The following is a 15462-nucleotide window of genomic DNA, read 5'->3' as shown; positions in this document are numbered from 1 at the left end:
GATCCCTATATAATCAATCATTTTCCCATAAAAAAGGGGGTAGAACGAATTGCATTGTTTATGCATGGAAAGGAGTTTTGGACACGAACAAGTGGTCAGGACTCTGGAGACATCACCAATAACAAATCGGCTTTTTCAAATTAATTTTGTTTTGTGTTTATTTTTTAAGTGTCTTTAAAAAAATCAATTCTAACCAATCTAATTTTGGTTTATTAATTATCTATATTTTGGGAGATCTCAAAACCTGTTCATGCTATTTAAATTATATGTATATCTGTATGAATATGATATATTCTTAGTTTATATTTTTTTTTAAATCAAATCGATTTTTTTAATTGCTTTCATTCAATTAAATAAATAGGTGAAATTATTTGGTATATTTATTTAATTATTTTTACCGATTGATATTTAAAATATAAACTTAAAATATCATCGATGTACAATGTAATCATAATAATTGAGAAGTTTTTAAATTTTCGCGGTTTTTCAACTGGAGTTCCGAATATTTATATTTGGATGCGCACGTAAGCACGCGCACCTCTTTTTAACATCCGTTTAGAAAATTTTGAAAATCATCCTCGAGAAATTATCGCACCAGACTGATGAACAAATAGTGAACAACTGCGTCTAAGGAATATAAAGAAGATAGAAGACTTTTCTGTATAAACCTCTTGATATTAGCGTAAGTCTATTTTACAGTTAAATTAACGAAGAATCATAATATAAACAAACACATTCAAATTATTTATCAGATTATCTGCATGTTTACCTTCACAGAAATTATGAGAAGATCTTATCTTACTGAATCTAATTCAGTTTCATGTCGAAACATGATTGCATATATCCTCTAATTAGCAAACTAACATAAAACATATCTAGCCATGCACAGAGTCATTAATATCAGAAAAAGGGGGAGGGGTGTCATTGAACACTAGCCATTCGTTCCAATACAACTCGATATGGTGTGTCTGACACATATAGAAATGGTCTGCTCTTAAACACTGTTTTGGTCTTTTAGATTTTTTCGTTAAATATCTCTCATCTTTGATAGTTTGATCAGTATATGAACATTATGGTTATTGCAAAACACAGATCTGGTTTAAAGGATTCATGCTTTGTCTTGTTATTATGCAAGCTGGTACAATTGTTTCAAATGAACATGTTGTTTTCTATGATTTGAAATAATTGTTTTATAATTGGTAGAATTTGATAACATTTCCGGCTTGTAAAAGTACACAACTTTATTTATGTAATTCAAATTTATGTTATTTCTTTTCCATGCTTTCAGATGCTGTTCTAGTTTGCCACAGAGAGACACCAGAATCCAAAATATCCGAGCAGTGATCAGGACATTTGAAGAGTGCCCCACAGAGAGCAGAAGGAGTTTCTAGGCAAAAAGAATAAATCATTAAAAGAAAATAAATTTTTCATTTTAAAAACCTCTTTTTTTAATTTCTATAGTTAATTTAGTGCCAGTAAAAAAAGGCAGTGACATTTAGAAATACGTTATTTGGTGCATCTTTTTTTCTCCGGTTTACTCAATTGTATCAGGTGTATAGAAAATGATTGAATGAGTAAACAGCTTGGTGATGGTATGGTTTGTTCCAAATGCCTTCAAGATAAATTAAAAAAAAAAACATATGGTATACCCTCAAAAAGTCAAAGGAGTATGTTCGATAAGGTCCTAAAATGGCCCCTTTTTTTAGCGTAAATTTCAAATTCGGATTTAACCACCAATATCACAATACATTATAGCTAATACATTGACTAGCTAGGATATAAACCATTTTGTTGAAAATTTTACGTTTCTGCGTTTCATTATGACGTCACAAGTTGTACTCATATTGATTTTTCACGAAAAAATCTATGAAAATGGGTAAATTTCCATAGATTATTGGACAGGAAACATAGAGCGCATACGTCGACAACAAAGATCTTTTAAAATAATGTTTGTGAAGACATTTCACATGTCTTATTTGAATCTTAAGCTTGTCGACGCCTGCGCTCTATGTTTCCTGGTCCTTTATTTGGTTGAAATCTAGCTGATTTTGTCAAATTTCACCAAAATCCCTTATCTTGACCTTTTTTGGATGTATAAATCAACGTGTTAGAATTAAACTTTGACAAAAATAGTTCTGTTTATCTTTCTAACATGTCTTTAAGGCAACGTAAAACATTTATTGTCTTGTAACTATGAACTTTATAATTGGGGCCAAATATGGCCCTTACCGAACTAACTCCTTTCAGATCAACAAGTATCAATAAAAATGAAAAAAAGACAATAAAAAAGAAGTAAATACATGAAATATCGGATTACAAAAACTTAAAATGAGAACATCTTTTTTTTAATAGTCCTGCTATGTATTCACATAAAACAAAGGAGGCATTTTGTGTTACTGTGTCAAACTTGCTGCATTTACATAATTTTGTATAAGTTGGAAAACTTGATCAACCAGTGTGCTGTAGTAAGTTTTTCTTTTTTCCTTAGCTTTGAGAAATTTGATGTGCTAGAAAAGTAAGCTTTGTTAATATTGATATATTTGGTTTCAAATAAAATTTTGATATTGTAACTGTCTCTTTCTTTGTTTCTGATTGTTATTGTCTTCTATTCTCTTCTGGAGTCCCTTAATGAGAAAGGAACTGTTGATGGACACTAAATTGAAATAAAACTTGAAAGTGGCTTTTTCATTTCATAATTCAGGTATTTTGTTATTGTATTTGAACACGTGCCAATTAGGATTAATGTACACCCCAAAACCATCACTTCAACCAACTTACAAATGACTCAACTACAACCCAACTCGACCTGATTTCAACCTAAACCAGACTTGATTTCAACCTAACTCAACCTGATTTCAACCTAAACCCAACCTGATTTCAACGTCACTGGACCCGATTTCAACACGTTATCAACGTCAATACAACGTTGAAACTGCAACGTTGATTCAACGTCAGAATTTCCACGTCATTACAACTTTCAAAACTAACCCAAATTTCAACGTTGTAACAACGTTGAAGACTGACTTTGGATCAACGTTGATACAACGTTTTGTGCCCGCTGGGAAGTGAACATGAATATGACAGCTAATGGCAGTATAGTCCAAATAATTATGACTCTTGAAAGGCTATTGTATTATTTTTCTTTGATGCCTTGTCCATGTAAGGCGTCAAAGAAAAAAATACAATGGCCTTTCAAGACCTCATAATAATAATTATTTGGACTATAAATGGCAGTGCCTTTTTTCAAGAAACTGAAAGTGAAAGTAGACTTTCTTTTTTTTTAATTTCTAAGCTAAGTTTTAGCAATTATTTTGTGAAAAAACAATTAAAAGATGTGGGACAGCAAATATCTAATTAAAAAAACATGAAATCAATTTTCACTTTAGCCAATGTTAGCATAAAATTTTTAAAGTGAAAGTAGCAATATGCAATTTTTAATTTTATCAAATATTCGATGATATTTTCCTCAATTTTTGATGCTGAATGTCAAATGCCTTACAATTAATTCATCCATGTATAAAGAACTTGTCTTTTTTTCGTTTTTCTGTGAGCAAACTTTGTCCTGTCGCCTTTCCCAGAAGTTGTAAAACCGAAAGTTAGACGTAATTGTCTTAACCAATCAAATTTGGCGTTCTGTTTCTTTTTAGCCTATCCGAAGGTCGTTTACAAACCACACAATTGGTTTTCCAGTGCTGTTCCGTCAACGGGTTGGAATTTACTACATACGAACCTTTACTTTTGTCAATGGAGGGTAGAGTAGAACATGGATTGGCCAGAGTTTTGTCTAAGCAGGATTTCAATCCAGATCATTGTAAGGACCTATATTTGACACATATTCATGAATCCTGAAAATGTTTCTCTTGGCAAGTTAAAACGTATGCTAGATATGTACAGGATGTTAATGTCTAAACTAACAGGTCAGGAATAACTACCAATTGGTGGATTATACCTCAATTGACGTATAATCCACCAATTGACATATAATGGTATAGACCAATTGGTGTATAATTCTTTGTTTTTCAAAACAAATTATTCCACCAAAATGGAGCATTGTTTTCTTAAAACCATATTATGGTATGAAAACTTGTCAAACATTTCTAGTTTAGTATAGTGACATAACATATTGCATTTAATCAATAATTGTATTTGAAGTTTCTTCTATTGTTATCTTGTCAATTCTTGATTGGCAAATTTACCTGTAATCACCTGTCAATGGACATCATTACTGTCTGCTGTCATGTGATCATGAGTACAACTCCACAGGTGAATGGAGCTCTTTGTTAATACTTGACTTTCATTATTAAAAGTCAATCATGGTCAATAGTACAAATGTTTCAACAAAAGAATTGTTGTACACATGCATTCTCAAGAAATGCAGCAGGCTTTGACAAAACTGAAACTTTCGGCGGACTCAATAAGGGTCATGAAATAGGTTGCAAGTTGCAAAATCATGCTCCTATCTCACACTAGCATTTAATTACAAAAAACTTGCATTATACATCAATTGGTCTATACCAATATACCTCAATTGGTGGATTATACGTCAATTGAGGTATAATCCACCAATAAGTGGTTATTCCTGACCTGACTAAAGAAAAGCATGTCTTCAAGTTCAGGGCAGCTCTTAATCCTTCAACTGTCTCCGCTGGTGTTGGCAGTTGGTTCCAGTCCCTGATTGTCCTTGGAAAAAATGATTGATCAAAGGCAACTATTGCAGCCCTTTCTTGGTGAATCCGGGTCTGTTTGCGCCCATTCACGTTTGCCCCCATTCACGTTTGCACCCACTCATGTTTGCCCCCTTTCACTTTCGCACCCTACATGGTTCGCACCCTCATTGTACATGTTCACTCCCAATTTTAACTGGTTTTGTGTTTAAGGATTATGTACCCTTCTGTTGCTTCAATGCTAAACATTTTATAGAAAATCCACAGCCTTTATCCTTGTTCTATCATATTTCATTTTTATTTGGCAATTTGATTACCGATAGATATAGGATTATTGCATGCAGTGCTAGCATTGATTTCCTTAAAAAACAAGTTTATTAATGTAGTTATTGGTTAGAACAAATAAAAATATGGACCAAATCAAGTACACCCTTTAGGGTGCGCTCGACTTTAGTTACTCTGCACGAGGTATTTTGGAATTTACAGGTTGGTTAAAACTTTTTGTAAAAAATAAACACTAGCACATCATAGAAAAGCAAGTGAGTAAAAGAGGGACGAAAGATACCAAAGGGACAGTCAAACTCATAAATCTAAAACAAACTGACAACGCCATGGCTAAAAATGAAAAAGACAAACAGAAAAACAATAGTACACATGACACAACATAGAAAACTAAAGAATAAACAATACGAACCCCACCAAAAACTGGGGGTGATCTCAGTTGCTCCGGAAGGGTAAGCAGATCCTGCTCCACATGTGGCACCCGTCGTGTTGCTTATGTGATTACAAATCCGGTAAATAGTCTAATTCGGTAGTTCACATTCATGAAAGGGAAGGGGATTGTAGTTACGACGTAAGGAACATATCCGATATCTATGTTTCAAATTTTATAACAAAAATCTCTTTAACACAAATTTGCCACAAAGTACTCTTTTTCTATTAAATGCAATGCAACAGTAAATATTAATGCTTTGCATCAAGTTTCCCCCTAGTATACATGTATGTTCAAAATGGCCTGTCTCTATTATTCATTATATCTGTAGTTTTGATACAATTCATGTTTTAAAAATTCGTACAAAAATTGGTACAGAAGGGTACATAAACCTTAATAAATATAGCTTTGTAATCAAGTTTTGGCAAGTGTATTCTTATAGTTGTTGTCATTGTCATAAAATAAAGTGAGACAACATTTTTTTTTTTAAATCTTAAGGTTCATCATAACAAATGGACAAATATGGCTGTATTTACATGCCAAAAATTACTCTGAGTACAGACTTACCTGTAAAGATGGAAAAGTTTTAATGCCTAGCATCCACTAGATAAAATAAAGTTAAATGCATTTTGTGTTTAAGAAAGATAAAATCTCTTTTGGATTTTGATGGGCATTTTTTTTCCTTTATGCAAAAGGTGTGAAAATTGACTAAGTTGTGGTACATCTATGAGATGCTCACTCAGTTAAAAAAACAGTTTGTTTTGTTTTCATTGTCCTTAATTGACATGGACACCAGGTATCTTCACAACTATAGGTGAGTTAAAGAGTTTATCTGAGTCAGTGAGTCGACAGTATCAAAGAACAGTACTACCTGTGACATTATCTTATTCATGGTGGCCATAAAAATTATGTCCATCATTATATCTCCTGTCGCTTAAATAATTAATACACAAGGTATTAATCAAAAACTTGTCAAGGATAAAGGGAAATCTTGACTGCATTGAAGTGTTAAAATTATATAACTTACAGGTCATGTGTCTCAGGTAAAATATACATTTATGTGTTTGTGAAATTTAATTACTGTGATTATGACAAGAAAATTCAAAAATAAAATGAAATAATATAACTAGTTGAATAAATAGCTGATTTTTTTTTTAATTTGACTCATGACTATTTGTTTTGACATTATACCTTTTTAATCAATTTAAGTTATTTTTTACATGTACTTTATGGTAAGCGAAGAATAAATGAATATCATCTTCTAATATAATGCAAACGTTCCCAATGCCTGCCTTTTTCTATTGAAAAGTTGTTTCTCAAATTAATTTTCTTCATTGTTCTTAAATCAAAATGATTTATACTTAAATCATAGTAGATAGACTTATCTGCATTCAATACTGTTTTACAAATGTTAAAGATTGTCTTTAGAACTTATTCCAAATTAAATTTTAGGCAATTCCTTATTTCTCTATTGAATAAATATATTCAAAATATTCAAAATTAATTCAACAAAATTTGATAATATTTGTATTGTCATATAAACATATCTTTTGTGGATAGTTGTCTCATTGGCAATCATACCACATCTTCTTTTTTTATATATGGTATTTAGTTTGTGACAAAAAAACAAACAAACAAAAATACAATTATAATGCAAAGAATTAACAATTCTATAAGAAATTAAAACACATGGATTTTTTTTAGGTTTCTGCCCTCAGTTCTAATAATGACTATTTTATAAGGAAGCCAATATTTTCAACATATTCATCATTTAATGTAATAAAGGTTTAGCATTTCTTTCACTTTTTGTTCTTGGGTAAGAGACAATATTATGAGAAGGTAAACAATTTTCAAATAGATTATCTCAAGTTGTTTTGTTAATTTTACAATTAAGGAAGGAGTGGTCTTCATTGTCCAGCAAGTGGCATAGTTTACATATTCTATCTTTTCTAGGAATTTTATATTGTCCACTATTTTCTATTTCTAAATTATGACCACTAACTCTCAATGTGACACAATTGAGAATACAGTTTTTACCAAAGTTTTTATTCTTAAATCTATTTTCAAAGATTGTTATTATATTCTTCTTTCAATTGATTTTTTCATCAAGGGTTTCATTACTTCATTCATTTTAATTCATTCAAGTCCCTGAAATTGTTAAATTCATCTAAAAGGCCTGGGTTTAGGGATATATTTGCAAATGTATACCAAGAATATGTATCATACCAGTCCAGCACTTCCAACAATATAAATGTACACAGAAAAAAATGATTTAATTAATAGACCATAAAAGTGTAACCATCTATATACATGATATAAGTGTATTTTGTCAAATTTTGGCTTTTAACTGACAGATATTAGCCAAACTGAAGATGTCATATTTTTAAATAAGTTCACATTTGTTTCAAAAAGGCAAAGCAAGACAGTTTTTTTCTTTATATATTTTTTTGGAAAATAAGTCTCTTCAACATGTCCATTATGTTAACTCCTGATTTCAGATTTAAAAAAAAAAGATAGACAAAAATAGTTTTTTCCTATAAAAACCGTATAATGATATTTGTAGTTTTCCTGAATAATAATGAATGTAGGAAAAAAAGTCACAGGAAAAAAAGTCACGGAAAAAAAGTCACGGAAAAAAAGTCACAGGAAAAAAGGTCACAGGAAAAAAAGTCACAGGAAAAAAAGTCACAATATATATGTTTTGCATGAAATAGTCAAAGGGTCTGCAAATGTATTAACAGGAGAAACAATCCCAATTTGTATTTTTTTTTATGGAAATGGTCATAAGGCCGCAAATATATATGAATATATTTGGAAACATTCCCAATAGATATTTGTTTGGAAATAGACATTTTTTAATTAATTTTATACGACTTGCTTTGGAAATTTAGATATAAATTGAAAATCATTTAAATGGAACATGTTCATGCTGGTGTACTATAGATTGATACATGTTTTCAAGGATTTGTTGTAATTATTTTTGTTTTATATCTCTTAGAGATGTGAGTTTAACAGCAACAATTTCCTTCAATTTTAATACAAGTTAGAAGTTCAGTATATAACTTGACCACATTTTTTATTTTTTATTTCCATAAAGATAAAGATAAGTATTCTGTAATTTACTTTTAAACAAACAAATCATTGCCATAAATAATAGCTTAGCATTTTTAAACATATATATCTAGGGACTGTTGATATTGATGTGTGGCTTCTTGTGGCACCTCCCCCCTTTGTAGACCTTTCATTTCCTGTCTTCGTAGGAAGCCATATCAATGAAAAACAACTTATGCTCAAAATTTAAAAAAAACGACACAATCAGTTTTCCCTGTTTGTTAAGTTTAATTTTGAAAAAAAGAACATTATTTATTCCAATACACTTTTATTAGTATATATATAATTCCTTTATAGTTTTTAAAAATTAACCACTAACATAACTTAAATAAGTAATCAGATACAAATATATTTTTTTCAATGCATTCAAAAACTCTAGTTTAATTATTTATTGCATATATACATGTACATGTACATAGTGACTTTTTCACATATTTCTGACAAATAAGTCTACTTAAACAAATTGTGACTTTTTTTCCTGTGACTTTTTTTCTTGTGACTTTTTTTCCTGTGATTTTTTTTCCTAGGGATATTGTGACTTTTTATCCTGTGACTTTTTTTCCGTTTACCATATTATAAAGAAAACAGGCTTGCTAAAAATTACTTCCTTCATGGTTTCTTTAAAAATATCATTTGCTTGATTATTAGTTATTATTAATAATAATTCATTAAATAATGCAAATAAACAATTAAATACAATGAACATCATGTACATTAATTTTTTTTTTTACTTTTAAAAAAAATTGATTAAAGTCTGTTGTCTTTCAAATGCTAGTCAATAACTTTATCTTTAACATTTTTGTCTTTTTGCTTCTCAAGATTCTTACTAAGAAGACATTAAAAGAATAAGAAACAAAATCATACAAAAATTAATAAAAACAAATAAAAAAATTAAAAAAATTAATTTAAATAAATTCAAAAGACAAAAATAACATTAATTAACAAAGACTAAAACAATGTCTTATTCTACATTTAAGAAAAAGGTGAAATGTCAATTTTGAAAGAAACCTTAGTTACCTGTACAGATAAATTTTAAAGAAGCATACAAGTTGAAAACTTCAACCCTGATTGATTACAACAGGTAACATTATTAGATAAAACATCAACCTATGTTTTATGACCCCAATAAATGGCCAACATCTCAAGATTGAATACACCAATAAATGGCCACCATTGGATGTTGACCATGCAAGAGGGTGGACATAATTAAGAGAATGTCACAGGCTGTACTGTAATTCAGGTGTTTGTTTATTTTTGCACCTTCTGAAGAAAGGAAAAAAAATGCCCATCAAAAACCAAGAAAGATTTTATCTTTCTTAAACACAAAATGCATTTAACTTTCCAAACAGCACAGGTAAGTCTGTACACAGAGTAGTTTTTGAGGTGAAAATACGGCCATATTTGTCCAGTTGTTATGATGAACCTTAATCATGTTTTGGATAGTTTAAAAAAAAAAATCCTTTCTAATTAATGTGGGATTCTGTCAACGTTTTATTTTGTGTTGAATAACTCTTAATCATGTTTTGGTTAGTGTATTGCTATTACTTTGTTTCATTGACTTGTTTCAAAATAAAGTCATAAAAGTGAGATTCTGACTACGTTTTTTTTGTGTGTTGAATAAATTTTATCATGTTTTAGTTATAATAGTGTATTGCTATATTTAATTGTTTCAGATTAAAGGGACCAAGCTGTTAAAAACAATTATCTTTTTGTGTTTTTCATTTAAAATCTTGAATGTTTTACTTACACTAAAGCAATTTATAAGAACAATCATGATTTTTCAATTATTCAACTGGAATTTGAATTAGAATTGGGTGGGAATGTGTAGAGTGCGAACGGACCTCGGGTGCGAGGTACGAACGTGCGAGGTGCGAACGTGTAGGGTGCGAAAGTGTATTGGGCGAGAACGAACCTGATACCTTTCTTGGTAGACATGGTAGAAGCATTTTATACCTCTGATACGGCTATCATTTGGCATCAGATATTAGTGCCGATCTATGATTATTGAGCATGTTGAATTTTAAACAGCATGCATAACCTATTTTGTTTCCTGCGATCTTCAAGTATGTGTCATTTTCATTTTGGGCTCTTGTGAACAGTTGTCTCATTGGCAATCATACCACATCTTCTTTTTTTTTACATTTCCCATTTTAAACATGTTAAAGATTTTACCATCTTTGTAACACAGCCAGGTTTACAAATCTAGCTGAAAATATAGTATATATACATGTACCAATACACATAATTAACAGCTCCTGGTGATGTTTCATAGCCTGACCAGTTTCGGTCTAAAGAAGACCTTCATCAGAGGCAGAATGGTGGATTAATGTTTGCACCCTATTTATATACATGTAGATATGGTAACTGGTGGTTCAGATTTAACCAGTGGTTCAGAGTTAACCGGCGGTTCAAAGAGTTGACCAGTGAATTAATATGTATCTGATTGATATCGAAACAGGTTCAATTATCCTTTCAGTGAAAAATCCTAGTGGGATTTTCCATGGTTACAGTTATCTATATTAAGATAATGTACATGTTACAGTAAACTTTTTGACATGTTACGGTAAACATTTTGACATTATACGGTAAACATGTGACCTGATGATATAACCAGATTTAGGTAGCACTCCACAGTTAGAAAATAAAATTAAAAACGAGCCACAAAATGTTTTATCATCTCCTATTCCTGGATTTCTAATATATATTAACCTAACTGTTTGTGTTGTACATGTGGATATGTATGTAATCAGTATATTCCATAGATTTGATTTTCAAAAGTTAAAAGAGTGAAAATTAATTCCTTTTATGTGTATCCATGGCAACATTCTGCATTTATTTACCATAAAATATTGCAAAAAGGGGGGTGGACATGTCACATATCCCCTCAAAATTTGGATCCATTTAGAATTTCAATGCCTTTGAGTGATACCTTTTTATACGGCCGCAAAATTTGAAAAATTTTTCGTCGCATATTGCTATCACGTTGGCGTCGTCGTCGTCGTCGTCGTCCGAATACTTTTAGTTTTCGCACTCTAACTTTAGTAAAACTGAATAGAAATCTATGAAATTTTAACACAAGGTTTATGACCACAAAAGGAAGGTTGGGATTGATTTTGGGAGTTTTGGTCCCAACATTTTAGGAATTAGGGGCCAAAAAGGGCCCAAATAAGCATTTTCTTGGTTTTCGCACTATAACTTTAGTTTAAGTTAATAGAAATCTATGAAATTTTGACACAAAGTTTATGACCACAAAAGAAAGGTTGGGATTGATTTTGGGAGTTTTGGTTCCAACAGTTTAGGAATTAGGGGCCAAAAAAGGGCCCAAATAAGCATTATTCTTGGTTTTCGCACAATAACTTTAGTTTAAGTAAATAGAAATCAATGAAATTTAAACACAATGTTTATGACCACAAAAGGAAGGTTGGTATTGATTTTGGGAGTTGAGGTCCCAACAGTTTAGGAATTAGGGGCCAAAAAGGGACCCAAATAAGCATTTTTCTTGGTTTTCGCACCATAACTTTAGTATAAGTAAATAGAAATGTATGAAATTTAAACACAAGGTTTATGACCATAAAAGGAAGGTTGGTATTGATTTTGGGAGTTTTGGTCCCAACAGTTTAGGAATAAAGGGCCCAAAGGGTCCAAAATTAAACTTTGTTTGATTTCATCAAAAATTGAATAATTGGGGTTCTTTGATATGCCGAATCTAACTGTGTATGTAGATTCTTAATTTTTGGTCCCGTTTTCAAATTGGTCTACATTAAGGTCCAAAGGGTCCAAAATTAAACTTAGTTTGATTTTAACAAAAATTGAATCCTTGGGGTTCTTTGATATGCTGAATCTAAAAATGTACTTAGATTTTTGATTATTGGCCCAGTTTTCAAGTTGGTCCAAATCGGGGTCCAAAATTAAACTTTGTTTGATTTCATCAAAAATTGAATAATTGGGGTTCTTTGATATGCCAAATCTAACTGTGTATGTAGATTCTTAATTGTTGGTCCCGTTTTAAAATTGGTCTACATTAAAGTCCAAAGGGTCCAAAATTAAACTAAGTTTGATTTTAACAAAAATTGAATTCTTGGGCCTCTTTGATATGCTGAATCTAAACATGTACTTAGATTTTTGATTATGGGCCCAGTTTTCAAGTTGGTCCAAATCAGGATCCAAAATTATTATATTAAGTATTGTGCAATAGCAAGAAATTTTCAATTGCACAGTATTCAGCAATAGCAAGAAATCTTCAATTGCACAGTATTGTGCAATAGCAAGAAATCTTCAATTGCACAGTATTGTGCAATAGCAAATATTTTCAATTGCACAGTATTGGACAATAGCAAGAAATATCTAATTGCACAATATTGTGCAATAGCAAGAAATTCCAATTGGATTTCAATTGGAGTTATCTTTCTTTGTCCAGAATAGTAGTTGAATCAACTTAAATCATTGTTTTATACAATATACAATGTATATTCACTTTTACTACCAACTGATAGATTAAAACAATCTTTACCATTCAGTAATAACAAGCACTTTTTTTACATTTTAATATTTTATTATGTATTTAAATGAGTAGTTATTGTTGCAAACTTCATTAGAAATTTGAATTGAGATCAGTTTTGAAATAAGGGAAAGGGGGATGTGAAAAAAAAATTGGGGGGTCAATTTTTTTCATTTCAGATTTCATAAATAAAAAGAAAATTTCTTCAAACATTTTTTTGAGAGGATTAATATTCAACAGCATAGTGAATTGCTCAAAGGCAAAATTTTTTGTTTAAGTTCATTAGACCACATTCATTCTGTGTCAGAAACCTATGCTGTGTCAACTATTTAATCACAATCCAAATTTAGAGCTGAATCCAGCTTGAATGTTGTGTCCATACTTGCCCCAACCGTTCAGGGTTCAACCTCTGCGGTCGTATAATGCTGCGCCCTGCGAAGCAACTGGTTAGAAACTGTTTTCATAAATCTTCCTAATGATCAAATGAAAAATGGGTGTCTTTCGCCACATTTTTTCTTAAAATCCAATCACAAAGTTCGTGCGATAAAAAGTTGGAAAAAAACATTACAATAATTGCTGGACCAATGTATGGTAGGGACATGCAAATACCGACTGTCATACAGAAAACAGCCTATATTACATACATTACATAATCTTGATGTTCATATAAACCCAATACAAAGGCTATTTTAATACTCCAAAAATGAATTTTATTGCACACTAGCTCTCATATTTGAAAAATCCACAGGGGCCAGAATGCGAAACGACACACCTAACTGTGGAGTGCTACCTTAGCATTGTGTAAAGGGTGTTTTAATAATTTAAGAAGTACATGGTAATCTGATTAAGGCTTGATGTTTGGCCTATGATACACCTAAATATCAAGTTTTGTAATAGTATTCCATTGTAGTCATGTGATCTTGACATTTGGCTTATGATACACCTAAATATCAAGTGTTGAAATAGTACTTCCTTGTCGTCATGCAGTCTTGATCTTTGGCTTATGATACACCTAAATATCAAGTCTAAACCAAATTTTGTTTGGTCAGGGGGGTAATAGTTTTGACTTGATGTGTTGGCGTATCACAAGCTTAAACGTCAAGACTGCATGACTACCATGAAATACAATTATTAGACTTGTTTCAGTGGTATTTTTCTTTTTAATGTAGTTTACACCATGACAAGTTAGAGATCAAATTAGAATTACAATGAATTTTTTAACCGGTAGGGGACTACATTTGTATTTATTGCCATGCAATACTCACAGAATGCTTGTTTAATTTCAGTTGTCAGTAAACAGGCAGAGAATGGCGAAGATCAGTTGTTGGACATGAAACAGAAGATCCAGATACTATCTGACGAAACAGCTCATGCTCTAAAACATAATGTGTATAAAAATTACTCACAGTTCATAGAAACTGCAAAGGAAATTTCTAGTAAGATTTATTTAATATGATGAAATTGCACATGCTCTGAAACATAAAGTGTACAAAAATAAATCACAGTTTATCATGTTTATAGAAACTGCTAAGAAAATTTCTAGTAAGATCTGTTTTACATGCTCAATGCTCTCAAATATAAAGTGTACCAAAATTACTCATATTTCAATGAAACTGTGAAGGAAATTTCTAATAAGATTTATTCAATGCCATGAAACTGCACATGCTCTTATGCATTTTATTTATTTTTGATTTGCTCTTTATTTACTGCAAATATTGTAGCTTTATAATTTGTTTAAACTGTTAAGAATTTACTTGATTTGCAGCAGTGTCTATTGTAATTATCTCCCCCTTGAACTTAGCATATTTGTTCTAAAAATTAGTTCCCATAAAAAAACAGAGGTTTGGTTTATTCATGATTTATAATTGAAGTACATCAGCGATTTAAGGTGAGACCAACAACCTAAATTTTTGTTCTTAAAGGGGCTTGGTATTTAGTAAATGTTTGTCTAGAAATTTGAAGCCTAAGTATACCCACTTGTACTTATTTCACTTATTTATATTATCATTTTGAAGTTTTGGAAGGAGAGATGTACCAGTTGAGTCACATTCTGACAGAGGAGAAAAGTTTGATGTCATCAATGATGGAGATGTCACTAGTTAGTGATAAAGGTTGGTTTAGCTTAATACCACATCTTTAATTTGTTAACATCTGAACAACAAAATTAATGAAATTAAGCCGGGTCAAGAAAATGATAGCTAAATAATTTAGAGTATCAAATATGAGTTTTAGCAAGTTAACTGATAAATTTTAATATTATCTGGATCAGAATTCTTTTGCAATGATGTAAATAATTGTTTTGAGGATAGCTACAAACTCACAACAGTACTCAGTGTCTGTAAACTGCATCTAGTTTTTTTAATAGCTTACAGTTTGAAAGATTAAACAACCAATAAACACACGGTCAAGTTCTTTAACAGCTTTTATAGAACAACTGGTAGATTAAAAAGGGGAGGGTTTAGATCTAGAATTTAAAA

The 15462-nt window shown here is 31.0% G+C and overlaps 2 protein-coding genes and 1 long non-coding RNA gene across 3 annotated transcripts in view; 2 read left to right on the top strand and 1 right to left on the bottom strand.

Annotated features, from left to right (window-relative positions):
* LOC143056178 (uncharacterized) overlaps nt 1-3602 on the bottom strand; it is a 48027-nt gene extending 44425 nt beyond the window's left edge. The window contains exon 1 of the mRNA XM_076229261.1: nt 3500-3602. The gene's annotated coding sequence lies outside the window, so the exon portion shown is untranslated. The remainder of the gene's footprint in view (nt 1-3499) is intronic.
* Nucleotides 444-1439, top strand: LOC143056898 (uncharacterized). Its single transcript, XR_012972559.1, has 2 exons — nt 444-682; nt 1289-1439. It is a non-coding gene; the product is annotated as an uncharacterized LOC143056898 (long non-coding RNA).
* Nucleotides 3603-3700: 98 nt separating the features above from the next.
* Nucleotides 3701-15462, top strand: part of LOC143057687 (exocyst complex component 8-like) — a 35297-nt gene continuing 23535 nt past the window's right edge. The window contains exons 1-3 of the mRNA XM_076231043.1: nt 3701-3811; nt 14272-14421; nt 15001-15096. Coding sequence (XP_076087158.1) covers nt 3745-3811; nt 14272-14421; nt 15001-15096 — 313 coding nt within the window. The 5' untranslated portion in view covers nt 3701-3744. The remainder of the gene's footprint in view (nt 3812-14271; nt 14422-15000; nt 15097-15462) is intronic.

Source organism: Mytilus galloprovincialis, chromosome 13, assembly GCF_965363235.1.
Source record: "Mytilus galloprovincialis chromosome 13, xbMytGall1.hap1.1, whole genome shotgun sequence".
NCBI lineage: Eukaryota > Metazoa > Mollusca > Bivalvia > Mytilida > Mytilidae > Mytilus > Mytilus galloprovincialis.
Note: the sequence above shows the minus strand (reverse complement) of the source record. Positions and strands in the feature narration are given on the sequence as shown.